Source organism: Schistocerca gregaria, chromosome 6, assembly GCF_023897955.1.
Source record: "Schistocerca gregaria isolate iqSchGreg1 chromosome 6, iqSchGreg1.2, whole genome shotgun sequence".
Taxonomy (NCBI): domain Eukaryota; kingdom Metazoa; phylum Arthropoda; class Insecta; order Orthoptera; family Acrididae; genus Schistocerca; species Schistocerca gregaria.
The window spans coordinates 47,983,264-48,004,927 of NC_064925.1; the positions used below are offsets into that span (position 1 = coordinate 47,983,264).

At 42.7% G+C, this 21,664-nt stretch overlaps 1 protein-coding gene across 1 annotated transcript in view; it reads left to right on the forward strand.

Moving 5' to 3' along the window:
• The first annotated feature begins 495 nt into the window (after positions 1-495).
• Positions 496-21,664, forward strand: part of LOC126278461 (glypican-5-like) — a 69,947-nt gene continuing 48,778 nt past the window's right edge. The window contains exons 1-3 of the mRNA XM_049978597.1: positions 496-565; positions 12,649-12,757; positions 18,669-18,831. Of these exons, the coding sequence (XP_049834554.1) occupies positions 12,673-12,757; positions 18,669-18,831 (248 nt within the window). The 5' untranslated portion in view covers positions 496-565; positions 12,649-12,672. The remainder of the gene's footprint in view (positions 566-12,648; positions 12,758-18,668; positions 18,832-21,664) is intronic.

The following is a 21,664-nucleotide window of genomic DNA, read 5'->3' on the forward strand; positions in this document are numbered from 1 at the left end:
GTCCGAGAACTCGTAGCGGCGTGCCCGTACCCGCTGGGGACTGGTACTCCTGCAAAGAAATTGATGCTCACATTGTTACACAGATAAGAGCAGCGCTTCAGTTATTAATAGCGCTCCTAAAATAATGGATGGTGTAATGTATCTTTGCAACAGTAACTTTGAATAAAATGTTCTCGGGTTTCCAACTCGTGTAGTTTTAAGCAATTGACGCGGTTGGAGACCCGAGAACATTTTATTCAATGTTATCGCTGCGAGACTTTGCATTCATACTGTAAGTAGGCTGTTTAGGTTTTTATATTGGTAACGCCACGTAGCGTTCTGTATGAAAATCACTGGCTGTGCTGTGTACAGTTTGTGGCTGGTTTGCATTTTGTTGGCTATTGTAGTGTTGGGCAGTTGGCTGTTAACAGCGCGTAGCGTTTCGCAGTTGGAGGTGAGCCGCCAGCAGTGGTGGACGTGGGGAGTGAAATGGCGGAGTTTTGAGAGCGGATGATCTGGATAGAGACAGTAAATTTGTAAGGCTGGATCTCATGAACCGATATTATGACTTTTGAACACTATTAAGGTAAATACATTGTTTGTTGTCTATCAAAATCTTTCATTTGCTGACTATGCCTATCAGTAGTTAGTGCCTTCAGTAGTTTGAATCTTTTATTTAGCTGGCAGTTGTGGCACTCGCTGTATTGCAGTAGCTTGAGAAACGAAGATTTTTGTGAGGTAAGTGATTTGTGAAAGGTATAGGTTAATGTCAGTCAGGGCCATTCCTTTGTAGAGATTATTGAAAGTCAGATTCCGATGCGCTAAAAATATTGTGTGTCAGTTTAAGCACAGTCATGTGTAATTTTTCTAAGGGGACGTTAAATACAACAGTAACTTTGATTAATCACAGCCATTCTTTACTTTGAAGCCGAAACTTAAGGTAATTGCACAAAATATACTCCAAGCAGAAAAAAATGTACAAATGATTACAATTTCAGAAAACTGGACGATTTATTTCAGAGAAAGAGCTTCTCATATCGAGCAAATCAGTAACACGTTGGTTGACCTCTGGCCGTAATGCAAGATGTTTTTCGGTTCCGATATCTTTCTGAGGGATATCGTGTGCATTCTGTCCAAATGGCGAGTTAGACTGTCAGAATTCTGAGCTGTTTGGAGGACACTGCCCATAACGTTCCAATCGTTCAAAAGTGGAGATAGATCCGGTCACCAAGGTAGTATTTGCCAAGCACGGAGGCGAGCAATAGAAACTCTCGCTATGTACGGGCGGGTATTATCTTGCTAAAATTGAAGCCCATGATGACTTGCCACGAAGGGCAGCGAAACCGGGCGTAGAATACCGGCTACGTATCGGTGTGTTGTAAGGGTGCCGCTGATGACAAAATGGCTCTGAGCACTATGGGACTTAACATCTATGGTCATCAGTCCCCTAGAACTTAGAAATACTTAAACCTAACTAACCTAAGGACAGCACACAACACCCAGCCATCACGAGGCAGGGAAAATCCCTGACCCCGTCGGGAATCGAACCCGGGAACCCGTACGGGGGAAGCGAGAACGCTGCCGCACGACCACGAGCTGCGGGCGCCACTGATGGCGATCGGTCTTGAATCTTATCGACTAGAGTAGAATTGTTTTCAGCGATGAGTTCCATTTAGAAATGAGTCTTGATGACCAGCGAAGACGTGTCTAGAGACGGTCCGGACAGTGGTGGGGTACGGACCGAGCACTGCCAGCCGTGTGGTCGACAACTGGGAGTAATGATCTATGGTGTCATTTCTTTTCATAGCCGGTCCCCTTGGATTGTAATCTGTGGCACCATTGCTTCACAGCGGTACGTCGACTACATTCCACGCCCCGCTTTGTTCCTCTTCATGGGAAGCCATCCTGGAACTACATTTTCAGAAAAATAATGGACGCCCGCACACGGCGAGAGCTTCTACTGCTTGCCTCCGTGCTTGCCAGACGCTATCTCGGCCGGCAAGGTTGCCGGATTGGAGCGTTATGGGCGGAGCCCTCTAACCAGCTCGGGATTTTGAGGATCTAACGCATCAATTTGACATAATTTGGCACGATATCCATCAGAACATGCAACAACCAACCGTCAACGCGAAGGCCAATAAGCGCTTGCACTGAAGAGTTTCTTGATGGGTCACTCCTTCTATTCTGTCGAGGAGTTCCTTGAAAAATTAAGCTGATTCTTGTTGTATTGTTGATTGCGTTTACTTAAACCTATGACTTGACTTTTTTTGGGCTCATAAAAAATTTATTTTTATCTGTTATTAGTTTTATGTTATAATATAATATACTGACACATTCCATGACCTTGGAGATTTGCTTCTCAATTTGGTCCTACGGAACTTCACGTGCAAGTAAATAAATAAGGTAGAGGTAGCATTATGGTCCTTTTCAATAATCTCACTTTGTAAAGTAGGAGTTTCAAATAAATTACGTGGGACAGGAAATTCAGCGAGAACATACAGATTGTCTACATATTCCGCGCTAGCACTTACTTAACGTAACCATTTTAGTAAAACAAAAGCACTAAAGTTTGATAATTGTACAATTAGTGACCACAAGTACAATGTTCTACAAGAACTTTCAATCTGATGGTGCGGTTAAGCTGAGAGTTACTGCTATAAGCAATATCGAATGAATCACATCTAACAAACACCGAAATCACCGAGAGTCTAAATATGGTCGGCAACCTACCTTTGACCTGCTAGAAGCGTTAGATTTGTCACTACTCCTATGTTACTAATCACCACCCAGTAGCATTACAGGTGCTTTCAAAAGACTCAAATCAGACGGCTGCATTGAGAAAAGAGCGGCGAAAACAGTCTAGCATCTCCGCCATAAACCAAACTTGATGTGTAAAGTTAAAACGGAGGAGGACCCACACAAAAACACCACACGTTGCCACAAAGAAAAATGTAATACACAACGCGTAAGACCTCGACAACTGGGTCTCGTTGTTATCACTTTCTGCAGCTAACTGACGCCTTCGAGTTCTGACGCGAAACCACTGTATATCTAGCGTGCTCCAATATTGTGCTAGACCCTTACTCACAAAAACTGGAAAACAACTAAGCCGTTCACACACACGCTCTGAAAAAGCACTTGCTTCCTCTTTCACTGTAGTAGAAGTTCACTTATCACTGACCATAACTCACTTTCAACGCTTAATACCTCAGCTCTGCCCCTCAGGGACCACCAATTCCCACATGCCCTCACGAGCGCTGTCGGCTGTTCCCCATTTTGTGAGCTACTAAAATCACTCCACGAAATTCTTTTAACAGGTAGACTTTCGGCCAGTCAGATTCCAGAGTCGAATGTAGGCATTTCAGTTAGCCATTTCGTGCTGGCACGTATAGTAATTGCTGTTATGTGCTGCATTCTGCCAACACTGAGCAGCTTCGCTTAGCAAGGGTATTAGAAAACACTACCATTCTGTGGAAGTCACTCGCCTCTGACAGTAGCTGGGTTGGGTCAGGGGGTCAGACCCGACCATTTATATGGATTAAGGAAAGACCGGAGAACAGACCCCGTGCCCCGGAAACCGGTAAACCGACTGTGACTTTCACAATAGCCACCATAAGTTACAGAGCATGTCTACAACGAATAGTGTATCACTTACAGCGACGTAACACACCACAAAAACAGTGGTACTAAAGATACTGTAACTGAAGGGGAAAACAGGCGAGTCAAACGTCTTACACTGAGAGTCGATTTCAAACCTAACACGAACTGTTCGCGTCCTTGAACGCAGGACCAGTTTCCGAGGGAACAATGCGAGGGGAACTGCGTAAATAATTATTCAGGGATGGGTATCTCGCAATATGCAATTGTCCACAGACGCACATTACTATGCACGTCTTCATTGCACCGAAGTGGAATGGCGCAGCTAGCGGGGAGCTTGCAGCGGTAAGGTGCTGGGAAACAAAACTTGACGTTTGTACCAGAAAGGCGTTTATTTGAAAAAATTTCTTAGAATTACTATAAAAATTCACAATAGTGCTAAGGCTCGATGCCCTGTGATTCCAGGAATTACCCCACTGTCAGCTGCATATCAGCATAGTTTTGGAAGTGACGTCCTGAGAGTGCAGCTTTCAATGCAGGTCACAAGTCAAAGACCGATGGCGTAAGATCGGGGCTTTATGTCCGGTGATCCAATTACTCCCATCCGAAGCGCCGAGTCCGATCCTGTGTGAGCCTTCATCTGTACGGATTTGCATTGTCGTCCAACAGCACGAGGGTGAGGGTGCCCCAGTACATCTACATCTACATTTGTACTCCGCAAGACACCCAACGGTGTGTGGCGGAGGGCACTTTACGTGCCACTGTCATTACCTCCTTTTCCTGTTCCAGTCGCCTATGGTCCGCGGGAAGAACGACTGCCGGAAAGCCTCAGTGCGAGCTCGAATCTCTCTCTAATTTTACATTCTTGATCTCCTCGGGAGCTATAAGCAGAGCGAAGCAATATATTCGATACCTCATCCAGATACGCACCCTCTCGAAACCTGGAGAGCAAGCTACACCATGATGCAGAGCGCCTCTCCTGCAGAGTCTGCCACTTGACTTTGCTAAACATATCCATAGCGCTTTCACGATTACCAAATAACCCTGTGACGAAACGTGCCGCTCTTCTTTGGTTCTTCTCTATCTCCTCTGTCAACCCGACCTGGTACAGCACTGATTAGCAATACTCAAGTACAGGTCGAACGAGTGTTTTGTAAGCCATCTCCTTTGTTGATCATTTTCTAAGGACTCTCCCAATGAATCTCAACCTGGTACCCGACTTACCAACAATTAATTTTTTATGATCATTCCACTTCAAATCGTTCCGCACGCATACTCCCAGATATTTTACAGAAGTAACTGCCACTAGTGTTTGTTCCGCTATCATATAATCATACAATAAAGGATCCTTCTATCTATGTATTCGCAATACATTACATTTGTCTACGTTAAGGGTCAGTTGCCACTCCCTGTACTAAGTGCCTATCCGCTGCAGATCTTTCTGAATTTCGCTGCAATTTTCTAATGCTGCAACTTTTCTGTATACTACAGCATCATCCGCGAAAATCCGCATGGAACTTCCGACACTATCTACTAGGTCATTTATATATATTGTGAAAAGCAATGGTCCATAACACTCCCCTGTGGCACGCCAGAGGTTACTTTAACGTCTGTAGACGTCTCTCCATTGAGAACAACATGCTGTGTTCCGTTTGCTAAAAACTCTTCAATACAGCCACAAAGCTGATCGGATATTCCGTAGACTCTTACTTTATCAGGCGACAGTGCGGAACTGTATCGAACGCCTTCCGGAAATCAAGGAAAATGGCATCTACCTGGGAGCCTGTATCTAATATTTTCTGGGTCTCATGAGCAAATAGAGAGAGTGGGTCTCACACGATCGCTGTTCCGGAATCCATGTTGGTTCCTACAGAGTAGATTCTGGGTTTCTAGAAATCACATGATACGCGAACAAAATTTCTATAGTTCTACAACAGATCGATGTCAGAGATATAGGCATATAGTTTTGCGCATCTGCTCGACGACCCTTCTTAAAAACTGGAACTACCTGTGCTCTTTTCCAATGATTTGGAACCTGAAGTTCCTCTAGACATTGGCCGTACACGGCTGATAGAAGGGGGGCAAGTTCTTTCGCGTACTCTGTGTAGAATCGAAATTGGTATTCCGTCAGGTCCAGTGGCCTTTCCTCTGTTGAGTGATTTCAGTTGCTTTTCTATTCCTTGGACGCTTATTTCGATGTCAGCCATTTCTCCGTTCGTGTGAGGATTTATAGAAGGAACTGCAGTGCTGTCTTCCTCTGTGAAACTGCTATGGAAAATGGTGTTTATTGTTTCAGATTTAGGTGTGTCATCCTCTGTTTCAATGCCATTATCAGCCCAAAGTGTCGGGATATGCTGTTTCGATCCACTTACTGATTTAACGTAAGACCAGAACTTCCTAGGATTCTCTGTCAAGGCGTGCCGCGTTGATGCTCCCTTTCCAAAAATGCAACAGGAGCGTAATACGTAGAAACTCGTCCACTCAACCTGTAAATACAGTTCAAAATATTACTACTTAATAGGGAATACCAACCACCTATAGGTACAGTGACCAAAATGTAAATTAAATAGCAAACATATGTACATATTCCAGGCCACTGAAGATGTCTTGCACAAAATAATGGCGAAACGCGTGTGACACTAAAATTGTGTTTTATTCAGTTGCTCTCGGATGATCCATAAAATAAAAATTATCACTATGCCGTAATATTACAGTCAACTGAGGAAGACAGGACTACAAAAGTTGAAGTTGTCCTCGTGAGGTTCAAGTTGTAATGCAGCTCTTTGCTTGAGTGAGCGCTTCAAAACATACTACACTCAGACAAGTTGTGAGTAACAATTCTGGCTACTAATTTTTTTCGGAATAAAAATAATATTCACTAAAACATTTTATATCTCTGTTAATTTCAGTACTTCGTAATAAGGTTCTTAAGAACAGATAAACCACGTAAAATCTTTTCAAATGAAACATTACACACATAGATGTCACATCCACGATGAATGAGGCCAGTCCTGAAGGTGTTAAATATTCACTTCTTTTATAGCGGTAAACAGTACCCTGTAGCACTCCAACTAGTTTAAACTGTCTCTGACATACGACCACTGGATTGGAAAACGAGAACCGTAAATAGTCAGTAATACAGGATAACATACTGAATTAGAAAGGACAAAGGCACATCCAAAACCACCAGAATTTTCCAATGGAAAAAATGGATTTTATGTCATTTGTAACACCCGTGGTAAAGGGGTGGCGTTTTCGATTAGTAAATAAAACGTCCTCGGGCCCAGGTTCGAACTCCATCGTAGTATAAATTTTGCTTAAAAATCATCAAAAATGGCCGCCGAAGACCACCGGGACAAGAAGTCGCCCTCATTCTGACAACTGCCTTTACAAAGTGAGCGAAGGAGCGGCCAGAGGTTAAGAAGAGCACTCTCATCTCCGTGCGGTGGAAAACTACCCTTAAAGACAGAAGAATCAGTTATGATCAACAGCATGAGGATGCAGAAGGCAATGGAAGCCACTGCTGTATCCACCGTACGAGTTGATTGTAATTCAAAAAGTTCATGATGGTCTCTCAATTGGCAAATTCGGATCACCAGAGGAACTTTCAAGTGGGTGGTGACAATGAGAAAACGACGGGATAATCAACGGAAGAATAACGTTCTACCAGTAGGGTTGTGGAATGCCCTAAGTTTGAACATGGTAGGGAAGCCTGAAAATCTGGAAAGGTAAATACTAAGGTCCAGGCTAGATGTAGTGGCGGTTGGTGAAGTCAAAGACAAACAGGACAAGAATTTCTGGTCAAATGAGTATAGGGTAATACCAACAACAGCAGAAAATTGTATAACGGGAGCAAGGTTCGTTATGAATAGGAAGATATGGAAGAGAGTCAGTTACTGTGAATATTTCAGTGATAGGGTTGTTCTCATCAGAATCGACAGCAAACCAACACCGACAACGGTACTTCAGGTATACACCCCGACGTCGCAAGCCAACAGAGGAAATAATGAGAATATTGAACGCGTAATTTAGTAAGTAAAGGGGAGATGAATATCTAATAGTTTTGGGGGACTAGAAAGAATTACGGGAGAATATGGGCTTTGTAGTAGGAATGAGAGAAGAGAAAGACTAATTGAACCCTGCAATTAATTTTAGCTAGTAATAGCGAATACTCTTTTCAGGAATCACAAGAGGAAGAGGTATACTTGGGGTAGCTCGGGAGATACGGAAAGATTTCAATTAGATTACAACACGTTCAGGCAGAAAATCCGAAGTCTGATACTTGGTTGTAAGGCGTATCCAGGAGCAGATACAGACTCAGATCACAATTTAGTAGCGATGAAGAGTAGGCTGAACTTTGAGAGATTAGTTAGGAAAAACTAATGCACAAAGAAGAGGAATAAGGAAGCATTAAGGAATCAGGAGATACACTTGAAGTTCTCAGAGGCTACAGCTACTGCGATAAGGAATAGCTGTGTAGGCATTACAGTTAAAGAGGAATAGACATCTCTAAAAAGAGCAATCACAAAAGTTTGAAAGGAAACCACAGGTACCGAGAAGGAAACTGGGAAGAATCTATGGGTAAGATAAGAAATAATTAAGTTATCGATGAAAGAAGGAAGTACAAAAATGTTCAGAGAAATTCAGCAATACAGAAATACAAGTCAATTAGGAATGAAATAAATAAGAAGCGTAGGGAAGCTGAGGCGAAACAGTTACAGGAAAAATATGAAGAAATTAAAAAAGAAATGATCCTCTGAAGGACTGACTCAGCATATAGAAAAATCAAAACAGCCTTCGATTAAATTAAAAGCAAGAGTGGTAGCATTAAAAATGCAAGGAGAATTCCAATGTTAAATGCAGAGGAGAGATAAAATAGCTGGAAACGTTCACTGAAGACGTCTATAGGTTTCTGTGAGGGGAGAAGTCTTGTCTGGTGGCGTGATAGGCTAAGAACCAGGAGTGGACACAGAAGGGATAGAGGATCCAGTGGTAGAATCAGAAAATTTAGAAAAAACTTTGGAGGACTTAAGATCGAATAAAGCAGGAGGGGTAGACAACATTCCATTAGAATTTCTAAAATCACTGGGGGAAATGACAAGAAAACGACAACGTTCATTCCGTAGATTGCAAGAGCCAACAAGTTCCAGAATTATCGCACAGTCAGCTTAATAGCTCATGCATCCAAGTAGCTGACAAGAATAGTATACAGAAGAATGGAAAAGAAAATTGAGGATGCGTTAGATGACGACCAGTTTGGGTTTAGGAAAGGTAAAGGCATCAGGGAGGCGATTATTTAATGGAAGCAAGACTGAAGAAAAAACAAGACACGTTCATAGCATCTGTCGACGTCGAAAAAGCGTCGACAATGAAAAATCGTGCAAGTTGTTCGAAATTCTGAAAAAATAGGAGTAACTGTAGGGGAAGACAGGTAATATACAATGTGTATAAGAACCAAGAGGGAACAACAAGAGTGGGAGGCGAAGAACAAAGTGCTCGGATTAAAAAGGGTGTAACACAGGGATGTGGATTTTTGTCCATACCGTTCAAACTATAAACCGAAGAAGTAATTAAGGAAATAAAAGGAAGTTTAAAGAGTGGAATTAAAATTCGAGGTAAAAAGATATCAATTATAAGGTTCGCTGATGAAATTGCTGTCCTCAGTGGGCCCGTAGCTCGTGGTCTTGCGGTAGCGTTCTCGCTTCCCGCGCACGGGGTCCCGGGTTCGATTCCTGGCGGGGTCAGGAATTTTTCCTGTATCGAGATGACTGGGTGTTGTTGTGTCGTCGTCGTCGTCGTCATCATCATCATTCATCCTCATTACGGTTGGAGGAAGGCAATGGGAAACCACCTCCACTAGGACCTTGCCTAGTACAGGATCTGCTGAACTGAATGAACAGCCTAACGAGTACGGAATATAACTCAGAGTAAATGGAAGAAAGACGAAAGTAATGAGAAGTAGCAGAAATGAGAACAGCGAGAAACTTAACATCAGGATTGGTGATCACGAAGTAGATGAAGTTAATGAATTCTGCTACCTAGACTGCAAAATAACGTATAATGAACTGAGCAAGAAGGACATAAAAAGCAGACTATCACTGGCCAAAATGAATTCCTGGTCGAGTCCACTACTATCAAAAAAGGTCTTAATTTGAGCAACAAATTTGTGAGAATGTGCGTTTGGAGCACAGCATTGAATAGTAGCGAAACATGATTTGTGGGAAAAACAGACAAGAAGAGAATAGAAGTATTTGAAATGTGGTGTTTACGAAGAATGTTGAAAATAATGTGGACAGGTAAGGTCAGTTATAAGGAGCTTCTCCGGAGAATCTGCGAGGAAAGGAATATGTAGAAAACTGTCAAGAAGAAGAGACAGGGTGGTAGGAAACCTGTTACGACATGACATAATAACTAGAGGAAACTGTGGAGGATGACAGATACTGGAAAACAATTGAGGACGTAGGTTGTACGTACTACTCTGACATGAACAGTTTGGCACATTACAGGAATTCGCAGCGGGCCGCATCAAACCAATCAGAAGGCTTACGACTAAAAACAGTGATCATCAAGTCCTCATTGTTATCAAATACTAACACTGGCTAGCTGATATCTTCATATTCTGTGACTTCTGTCCATCTAACAACTGCACGCTCATATAGTCGCATATTTCCTCCCAGAAATCGAGAAGCAGCTGAGCCCTACAGGCATGTGAGCGGGCAGCGTGCCTGTTGCCTCTTCCACTTTTCCATTGCAGAACAACTACTTCACATATACCAGATACTCTTGAAACCTGTACTCTGCCCAAAAGGGCCCACGACTTCCGTCCTGCCTGCCACCTGACTTCACGAGATACAATCCCCTCCATGCAGGCCTTTCGGTCAGTGAGCCTCCAGGGCAGAATGTGGACAGACACTTCAATCGTCCATAGTACTCGCTGTCAGGTATTGCATTCTACTGCACTCTCAGAAATTTGTATCCCAAAGGGTGAAAACTCTCGTTTTTGGAAACAGTACGGTCGACACTGACCTGCAGCCACTTAGTGAAATTCAGGGAAGACCGACCTGTTATCTCCAGGTTGGAGATCACTTCCCGTCCCCTGGAAATTACAAAACTGACGCTGACATTCACAACCGTGACCAGCACTAGCCGAGGTTACAAACGTTGTATCTGATATCATGTCACACTTTAATTGTTAATATCATTCTGAATTATCACATTTCACTTGCGTTCAATTTCTTGTGCAGAGGTTTTCCCTCTGTCCACAGTTTCCTGGGACTCAGCGTCGTATTCTCCAAGTACTGGACGAAGGAATTCTTCCTCAGTTTCAAGTTCGCTATTGGTACCAATACACATCTTTATTTGGAGAAACTTTTCTGCCCCTTCGTGAGTCTTTTGCTCATAGCTTACTTACGGCGATTTATGCCATATTTCTTGTTGCATAGCAGAATCCTTCCACTTCTTAAATAATTTGATAGGTCACCACAACCTACTCTTTGGCTTTACTTTGTTCATACTTAACCCTAGTCATGTGCTAAGTAGATAGGCAGTTGAATGCAGCAGTTCATCTACGACCGTAAACGTACTCGGAAGGAGAGGCGATCGAATTCCCTTCAGTTCTTGATTTTCTCTGGTTATTTCATCTGCTGTTTCGTTTTATTGTTTTTGTTTTCTAAGCTTTTTCTTCAATTAAGAGTTAATATAATGCCATAAGACATTAGCGAATAGGAAAAGTAAGTTAAGTTTGACATTTTCATCTCCTACATTTGATTTTACCAGTAACACAATAGAGTTCAGTCGTTTGAATGATCTGTAACACGTGGCGATTTCAGGTTCCCATAAATACAAATATATCATAATATCATATTTATTTATTCACTCTAATGTATTATTTATAGTGGTGTGATCAGTTTCTTTGCAGTAGAGAACTGAATGTATTCTGCTTTTCTATGTTCACTGACAGTCCATCTGCAGAGCATCAGTTAGAAGTTTTCGATAACATTTTATTTACACCTTCAAATGAACTTTTTCCATTAGGCTTTATTTACATATTTATTTATTTACTCACTCTTCACAGCCACTTTCTATTATCTCTAAAGGTAAATTAGGTCACACTACTGATATTTTAGTGTACAATAAAAAGTGAATATAATAAGTTCATATGGCTCTGAGCACTATGCGACGTAACTTCTGAGGTCATCAGTCGCCTAGAACTTAGAACTAATTAAACCTAACTAACCTAAGGACATCACACACATCCATGCCCGAGGCAGACTGTACCGCCTAGAACCGCACGGCCACTACGGTCGGCTGAATATAATAAGTACCAGACACTTTGTCAGTGAACCACAAAACTGTTTCCCGCTACAAAACTATGAATATCCATCTTTACACATGTTACAGAATTTCCCTTCTTTCGTCTTTCCATTCCTAATCCATGGCTTTAAATTCTGTCGCCCTTCAGGGCTCAATCAGTTTCCAGCTCCAAATAACACTGGCGTGTAAACCACGTCATCTTTCCATTTTCTCCAAAGCAACACCTACAAGAGAACTTTATTTCCATCCTTACTCCCAGCTCCATTATATGCAAAACTTCTTATCCTAAGATAAAATCAAAATACTTCGACAACACTACAAATTCTACAGAGGGAAAACCCTAACTATACAACAAATAAACACAAGAAAAAATTTCTACCACTGCAAAATTACTATTAAACCCTTAACCAATTACCCAGCAAGTGATACTGCTGTCGGCACTACCATTTAAAATCGGTATATTTTTCTTTTTGTTCATTGATCACAGCACATAATCTTGTAGAGCTTTATCAGACTTCATTACAATACTTTCATCTTCAGCAAAGCGAATTATTGATCAAAGATCATTTTTACACAGTAAGAACAAAAGCGACCCCAATATTATTCTCCAGTCTGAAGATGGTTCTTCATTGTCGCACCTGCAGATTGTGCTTCTGATAATTAAAGCAGTTTCCAATCAAGTTTTTAATCATTCTTATTTCTTGTACCCTAAGTATGTCTATTAGCTGTACCTTAACTACATACAAATTCCTTTCTCAGGTGAAGAGAGAGTGCGGACCACACATGTGGGACTATGGTGTTACGGACGAGAACACTGCACACGATGGCGTGCGGTGCAACGGCACTGCGTTCCAGCAGAGCTTGCCTGGTGAGTACGTGGCTCCATCCAGTTGTCTCAACTTTTCTCCTGCCTCAAAAATCTCAACACTCACGTTATCCATCTAATACATGCAATACAATAGGGTGTCTCTATCAAGAGGTGTTTCGCGGTGAGCGAGCGCCGTTACGATCAGTGTATAAACTTTACTGCCGTGACCCACAGCGCTTCTTAACAACGGTGTCATTTCTTTCCGAAACCTAATTGCGGTTTAACTGAGTCGTTTCGAGTGCACAGATTTCTGATGTCGACGAAAAGGCAAAACTTGCAGCAACATCGCAAATACAAGTAAAACGATGAGTTCAAAATTATTGTTACCGTTATTATTTATTATTTCTGTTAATCGATCAATAACGCCAACATATGTCGATATTATTGTCGTCACCGCACCAGATCATAAACTTAAATTAACTTTAACTACAAAGTCACTGCACAAGCTATCCAGTTCACCCACTTTCAGTTACCAAATCAGGAATTTTATTTATACCAGTGGCTCAACTTACAAAAATTACTGTATCCTACTACAGATAAAAATAAACAAGGACAGTTACGATGCCACAATAATAACAGCTGTAATGAACAAATAGAGTGACAATTAAAGGATTTCAGTTTTCACTAGTACTTCCATAAGCATGGTATAGTACAACAAAAGATGTTTTTCAGAATCAGACGCCACTGTTGCTGATGTTGCCGATCAGTAAGGCAATGTTGAACGACAGCGACGATAATGACTTTGCCGGGCTCACCGATTCGCTTCTGTCTGCAGTGTACTGTTTCTTGCGAATACAGGCTGATTTACAAGTTTCCCGCCCGCTTGCGACGTCTACTCACTGTTTTTACTCGTTTACATAATTTACTGGAGAACGCTAGAGTAGGCTGCGCGTGGAGTTCTGTTACACTTCCAAAACAGTTCGTAAGACAATCTGCTCCCAATGTTACAACGCATTTCATAGCCGTGACATGACTTACATGTCTTCATAGTAATATGTTACAACTGATTGTCGCAAACACTGATACAACGAAGTGCGACTTATAGGTACTGTTTGTAAACACTCCACGTGCAACATTTTTGTATCTTCTGTACATAGTGAAGTATTGCTTTTTTGTCGCGCAAATTGCGTTACATTAACTGTGAAATGAAACGTGCAGCTTTTAATCTGGAGATACATTTAACAACTGATGAAAAATAAACATTGTTAAATCAGGTTTTAGTTCCCAGTGCTGCATTAAAATTGTCAGAGAGGAAAAAGGAAAATGCGTATTGACATTTAATACTTAGATGCCATTCTTCGTCATATGTCTGCGCTTTCCTGTAGGATCATTTACCCGCTTTTCTTATCAGAATGTAAAACTTCGCATTCTAGATCAATGAGTGGTTTTGTGTTAAAAGGTGATCTGCAAAAGTTGTATGCTCCTTTCTTAATCTCCAATTTCTTTCATGGAAGGCTATATTTTTCATAACCTGTTAATTCTATCTCCACATAAACTATATTTTTTTCCTGTTGTAGTTTATGTAACTGTTTCCGTGTGAGAAAAAATTAATAGTTTCCTATCTATCTTCATTTATGTGCCTTTTGTGTCTTCTGTTGAAATGACGTCTGCTTAAAGTCGCACGCCATTTTACTTGCCTTTGCTACACTCACTTGTGACCTGAAGATGGCCGAAGACACTGAAAGCCAGTTCGTTACTGTACTGTTTGTTTCTAGAATATCAAAAAATGTTTCCTGATTAACATTCTAAAAATTACACCATAAATGGTTTTTTATGTTTCAAAAGAGAGGAAAAAATTAAAAATGTAATCACCCGTCAAACGTCGTGATTCAGCACGCTCTAGTATTGTGGAAGTTAATCTGTGATGTCTTAACAGAGGTCCTGTCATGCGGTCCTTTCTTCTTGTCAGTGTTTTCCATAAACTCCTTTCCTCGCCCTGTCCCCGGAGAACCTACTCATTCCTCACCCTATCAGTCCACCTAATTTTCAACATTCGTCTGTAGCACCACATCTCAAATGCTTCTATTCTCTTCTGTTCCGGTTTTCGCCCAGTATATGCTACAGTGCCATAAAATGCTGTGCTCCATACTACATTCTCAGAAATTTCTTCGTCAAATTAAGGTTCAAATGGTTCTAATGGCTCTGAGCACTACGGGACTTAACATCTGAGGTCATCAGTCCCATAGAACTTTGTGATGTCCTTAGGTTAGTTAGGTTTAAGTATTTCATACATCCATGCCCGAGGCAGGATTCGAACCTGCGACCGTAGCGGTGGTGCGGTTCCAGACTGAAGCGCCTAGAACCGCTCGGCCACACCGACCGGCGTCAAATTAAGGCCTATGTTCGATACTAGTAGACTTATCTTGGCCAGGAATGCACTGTTTCCCATTGCTAGTCTCTTGATGTCGTCCTTGCTTCGTCCGTCACAAGACCGAGCGAGGTGGCGCAGTGGTTAGCACACTGGACTCGCATTCGGGAGGACGACGGTTCAATCCCGTATCCAGCCATTCTGATTTAGATTTTCCGTGATTTCCCTAAATCGCTTCAGGCAAATGCCGGGATGGTTCCTCTAAAAGGGCGCGGACGATTTCCTTCCCCTTCCTTCCCTTACCCGAGCTTGCGCTCCGTCTCTAATGACCCCGTTGTCGACGGGACGTTAAACACTAATCTCCTCCTCCTCCTCGTCCGTCACGGGTTATTTTGCTGCCTTGGTAGCAGATTTCCATTACTTCATTTTCTTCGTGATCACAAATACTGATGTTAAGTTTCTCGTTCTTGTCATTTCTGCTCCTTCGCAGTGCTTTCGTCTTTCTTCGATTTGGTCTCAATCAGTATTCTGCACTCATTAGACTGTTCATTCCATTCAGCATGTCCTGTAATTCTTGAACCTTCCTTTTCTTTCTTTTATTTGCTTAATCGATATATAAATAGAACTGGAGGGGGTAAAAGACTACATCCCTTACACCCCTTTTAAACCGAGAACTTCGTTCTTCTTGTCCCATTCTTATTGTTCTGTCTTGTATCTTGCACATACTACACATCACTCGTCTTTCCCTACAGCTTCCCCACATTTTTCTCAGAATGCGGGATGTCTTCCCTATTTTACATTGTCGAATGCTTTTTCCATGGTGGCTAATCGTATGAACGTGATTTCATTTTTCTGGAGTCTTGCTTTCATTATCATCCGCAATGTTATAACTGCCTCTCATATGCATTTACTGTTTCCAAAGCGAAACTGATCGTCATCCATGAGATCCTGTTTTCATTTCCAAGCTTCAGCATATTATTCTTATTAACAAAATGGATGCACGAGCTCTTAAGCTGACTGCAAAACCCTACAAGTGCGACATTATCGCACAGTCTTCGGAATTGTTTGGAGGACGTTTTTCAATGTGTCTGATGGTACATCGCAAGTCTGACATTCTACACACCAACGATACTGGATCCTTTATTCCTTCCCCGTCGAGTTTTGTTTTTTCTTTCATCACGTCATCAAACAAGTCTTCCCTTCTAAGGGGTCTTCAATGTGGTCTTTCCATCTATCCTCTATCTCCTCTGCGGTTAACAGTGAAATTCCCATTGCACTGTAAATGTTACCGCCCTTGCTTTCAATTTCGCTGAAGATTGTTTTGACTTTTCTATATTGTAAGTCAGTCCTTCCTACAATCATTATTTTTTTTTCTTCACAATTTTCATGCAACCATTTCCTCCTATTTTCCGTACACTTCGTATTTATTTCATAACTGACTGACGTATTTCTATATTCCTGAATTTCTCCGAATGTTTTTGCACCTGCTTCTTTCGTAGAAAAGCAGAACTGTTTGCTCTTGGTTTTCTCGCAGTTGCCTTCCTTGTACCTATGTTTTTACTTCCACCTTCAGCTGTTGCCTTTTTAGAGATGTTCATTTCTCTTCTGCTGAATTTCCTACTGAGCTATGCATTATCGCAGTACCTGTAGTCTCTGAGAACATACGGTGTATCTATTTACAGTGTAGTGCTTTCATATTCCATTTCTTTGCATGTTGGTTCTTCCTGACTAGTCTCTTAAACATCAGCCTACTCTTCATCATAACTAAATTGCGTATATTAAGTAGCAGACAGTAAGGAGGCTTTAAGAAGGCTACTTGCAAGAGTGAACGGCGTCAGTTCTCCCAGTTAAATGGCTCGACAGAAGACGTGTGAACAACGGTTTTTATTTAGCAGTCTTGCACCGCCATTTTTTCCTCATATGGCCGGTTTTCGTTTTACAAATAATCCATACTGAGATCTATCCTCGAACTGATTAGCTCCACACATCTAACCAACTGACGAGTTACTTTGTGAAAAGCACACATTTGACAATGAGTTGTTTGTAAATGCGGAACCGGTCATACGCGAAAAAATGTAGGCGACTCCAGACTTGTAAAGCGGAGATGCTATTGATGAGTGCTCACGTAAAGTACCTAGCCTTGGCATCTTACCTTACTCTATATAAGGTGTATGTCCTCATTAGATTTTTTCATATGGTTTTTCATAAAGCACACGTGGTGTGGAAGGTCAGTAGAATCCAGGCAGCAACTGTTTCATAGGTTCTGGTTGCCTGTCTCATTTTACTGCACACAAAGAGGTTAGTTTATGGCGCGCGATGAAATGTAATGCGCAGGTGTGATTAATGGTCGTCTCTTTGAACAATCGCTATGAGGTTAAGGTGCTGCTATAAACTGTAATTTGTTTATGTCGATCAAAATCTAAACATTCATTTCTGCCAATTATGTCCTAATCTTGATGTTATCAAAGTATAATCCTCTTCCACTTATAGTATATGAAGGTCCAAAATATTTAGGGCCAAAATTATATATGTGTATACAAATGTAAAACTTTTGTCATTTTGAGAGCTCAAAAGCCGTAACTTACGACAAAAGAGAAAGATTTATAAAATTCACTTCAAGACAAAAAAAATTCACAACGAAAGAATTATTCTCATGGGGTGAAAATCGAGAAATGTGTTGTACGGGTACAGAGAAACAAATCGTTGCATTTTCAGAAAAATTGGATGATTTATCCAGTAGAAAGAGCTGCGTAAACTGAGCAAATCAATTACGCATTGGTCCACCTCTGTCCCTTATGAAAGCAGCTATTCGGCTTGGGACCGGCTGATAGAATTTGGTGCCATATTCCTCAGGAGGGCATCCAAGAAATCTGTGTCATTGGCGAGTAAGATCGTCAAAAACCCTGAGCTAGGTGGAAGGCACCAAGCCACCACTTGCCTGGACACAACCTTGTTGGCAAGTGGGAGCTGGATGCAAGCCGGGACTCGTGACACGCCGCCGCTGATCTGGGGTCCAGTGTGGTTGTTCACAGGCCCATGCCAGTAGCTGAGCTCCGTGTCGAAGTGTCAGAATTTGTGTTCGTGGAGTCCTAGTTGAAAGAGGTTTCTCAAGTCAGGAGAGCCTCAGCCGCCAAGTATGAAGAGAAGTAACGCCCGTTCGTCAAAAATTTGACGAATTCCTGTGTGGCGGTTTACGCGTGGGAATACACTTAGTCCCTGATAGTGAACATCAGCTGTGGACACAGCTGACCTACGCATCACGATCCGTAATGTCTGATATTCTATGACGGATTCATGCTTCGGTTGTCATGCCACATTCACAGCCGGTTAACTCGCAACGTACTGTCACGCTCAGTACACAACTGTCTGTAACAGACTGCGTAGATATCATGTCTACATTCTAACCACACCCAGCATCTAGCTGCGAAGTTCGGATGTCAACAAGGCATATCACACCCTCCCTGTGACTTCAGACAACCCAACTAATATCCCCAACGTTCACGAGTGACGTGCTTTATATTAATCAAGCAGTAAATACAATTTAGAATGGAGTTCTACTAAGTCCGAGTACCTAAAGATAAATGCGCTTTGGTTTGTTGACAGCACCAGACAGTGATCAGCTATCGTCGAAGCTGCAGCGCTTCATGGCGAGCCTAAGAAAGAGCCGCGGCTTCTACGGCAACCTAGCCGAGTCGCTGTGTTCCGACGAGAGCTTCGCTGAGACCAGAGACACGGCAGACTGCTGGAACGGCCAGCGCGTCGGAGAGTAAGTACCCTCCAGCAAACTGCACGCAACCGTGTCCCAGGGCAGGCTGTCGCTGGCTCTGAGAACATGGTGCCTTGCAGGCTCTCCTCCAACAGTGTGTGTGTGTGTGTGTGTGTGTGAGAGAGAGAGAGAGAGAGAGAGAGAGAGAGAGAGAGAGAGAGAGAGGGGAGGGAGAGATAGAGAGAGGGGGTGCGGGTGAGAGGGAGAGGGATTTATAGAGAGAGAGAGAGAGAGAGAGAGAGAGAGAGAGAGAGAGAGACAGAGACTGACAGACAGACACATAGAGCACCTACTGGAACACAAAGAAAGCTGTCGGAACGTTCAATTTGGGTCTGAGAGATGCCTTCTATTGACAGAACCAGTCAGTTACTGGCAGTAATCATACTTGATAATGAGAATAAATTCTCGAAATGTGTCGTGCTCAGCATGAAGAAATTGTAACTGGTGCGACGTTTTAGTATTTAAATCGCATAGTTTTTATCATTTGCAATATCTATTACTCACACATCCGTCCATTGTCTTATACATATTTTTCTTTTAGTCACTAAGTGCACGAACTGTCAGTCCATTGCACTGTTCCGCATACTGTCTCACCACAGCAGTACCATAAACTAGGATGAGACAGTATGAGGAACAGTTCAATTGACTATCGATCTGTCCACCTAGTGACCAATGGAATAATTGGTAATGGACGCATGAGTGACAGATGCTCTAACTCAGGGGTTCCCAGCAAAGTTTTCTCGAGGACCCCCTCATCAAGCATGGTTGGTACCTTGTCATATCACAGTATCAAGTACCTAAAAAAGCCAAATTAAGAGTCTTTTTATACGTTTTCTATTTTTGGTACTTAGAAAAAACATTGGCATATTCATTATTGAAAATATATCGAGCTTAAAACTGCTTATGCAGGAAGCGGCCAAAACAAAAAATCTGATGTCATATGAAATATATTTAATATATCTTTTATTCTAATAGCATCTCGCGGACCCCTCTGGCATAGCTCGCGGACCTCTGGGGCTCCGCGGACCATCTGTTGGGAACCACTGCTCTAACTGATAATCATTACTTCCTTTAGGCTATAAAAGCTTCCTTAACCTGAAGTAATGGTATCCGAGACTTGAAGGAAGAAGGAAGATCAGAATCGGAAGTTCCGTCAACGACGCGGGTGTTAGAGACGGAACGCAAGCTCGGATTACGAAAGGATGGGTAAGGACATCGGTCTTGTCAAAGGAACCATCTGGGAATTTGTCTTGAGCGCCTCAGGAAAATCACGGAAGCCCAAAATGTGTATGATTGGGCGGCGATTTGAAACGTCATCCCCCCTAACCAGTGTCTAGTGTGCTAACCACGGCGACACCTCCGTGACTCGAATCTGATGACTCGTTCGAAACTTTTTGTCGATAAATAAACATACATTACTGCGGCTTTTGCTTGTTTCGTGACACTGTTATTTGAAACTAAACTAAACTCCGCCCGAACAGGCCTTGGAAGGCCCAACGGTACCGACCGGCCGCCGCGTCATCCTCACCTCACAGGCGTCACTGGATGCGGACATGGAGGGGCGTGTGGTCAGGACACCGCTCTCCCGGCCGTATGTCAGTTTACGAGGCCAGAGCCGCTACTTCCCAATCAAGTAGCTCCTCAGTTTGCTTCGCAAGGGCTGAGTCGCTTGCCAAAGCGCTCGAGGGACCCATCCAAGAAGCTAGCCCAGCCCGACAGCGCTTAACTTCGGTGATCTAACGGGAACAGCTGTTACCACTGTGGCAAGCCGTTGGCTACACTGTTGTTTGAATAATGTGAAATGTTGCTGACCTCCAGCTGCAGTATTAACAGGGCATCCAATCTAGCGTATGGATCTCGTGAAACTAACACGAGACACAGCACATATTACTTTCATCTTAGTTGATTGACTATGTGAGAAGTGGAACAGTAATAACAAAATATTTTTCAGTTTATAATTGTTTAAAGAAATTAGCTCTTCACCAAGACATGAAGGTCCAAGGGATACCTACCACCGGCACGTCATGTGGATACGGCATGGAGGATCATGTGGTCAGCACACCACTCTCCCAGTTGTGTTGCAGACTTTCTAGACCCTGCAGCCGCTACTACTCGGTACAGTAGCTACACAGTTGGCATAATGAGCCTCAGTGCACCCTGTACTACTCCTTCCGAAGGAAAAATCCATGGCAGTACCAGGAATCGAACTCGTGTCCTCTGCATGGCAGCAATTAACACTGATCAGACAGAACATTATAACCACTTACCTCATACCCGGTATATCCACCTGAGCCGTGATGGACCCCACTTATGCGTTGGTTTAAACCTTGACTGTTACTCTGCATTTGGGTTCCCGCGGTTATGCTGCGGTTCTTCCTCTTTCTACGTATGGCAGCAGCGGCGTGTATCGATATTCGCACCTTGTAATATCTTTGGTCTGGTGCATATAGTTTCCGGCTGGCCGGTGTGCGGCAGTCGGTCGGTTGGTGTGAATCAGGCAGGAAATGTCCGCGCGACACAATGGACCGGGCCCGCTGCCGGTCCCTACGGTGTGTCGGAGTGTGTGCGAGCTGTTCCGATTGCTATTAGGTTCGTAGCTCAGCGACCCAGGACATCAAAGTTGAGTCGTGATTTCATTACCGAAGCCACTCTGTTCACATTGTGCCGTTGGTTTTCATGGTTGGCTGTTGGGGTATTCCCGTGAGCAACAGCGAGTGTTCGAGTTGGCAAAAGTTTGGCCACCATCCGGTGGAGTTTAACCGTATTTTGGTTATTTGAAGCCCAAGTATCCCAGCGGAATTTTCTGCCTTGTGGCCGTTAGCGTTACGGTTAC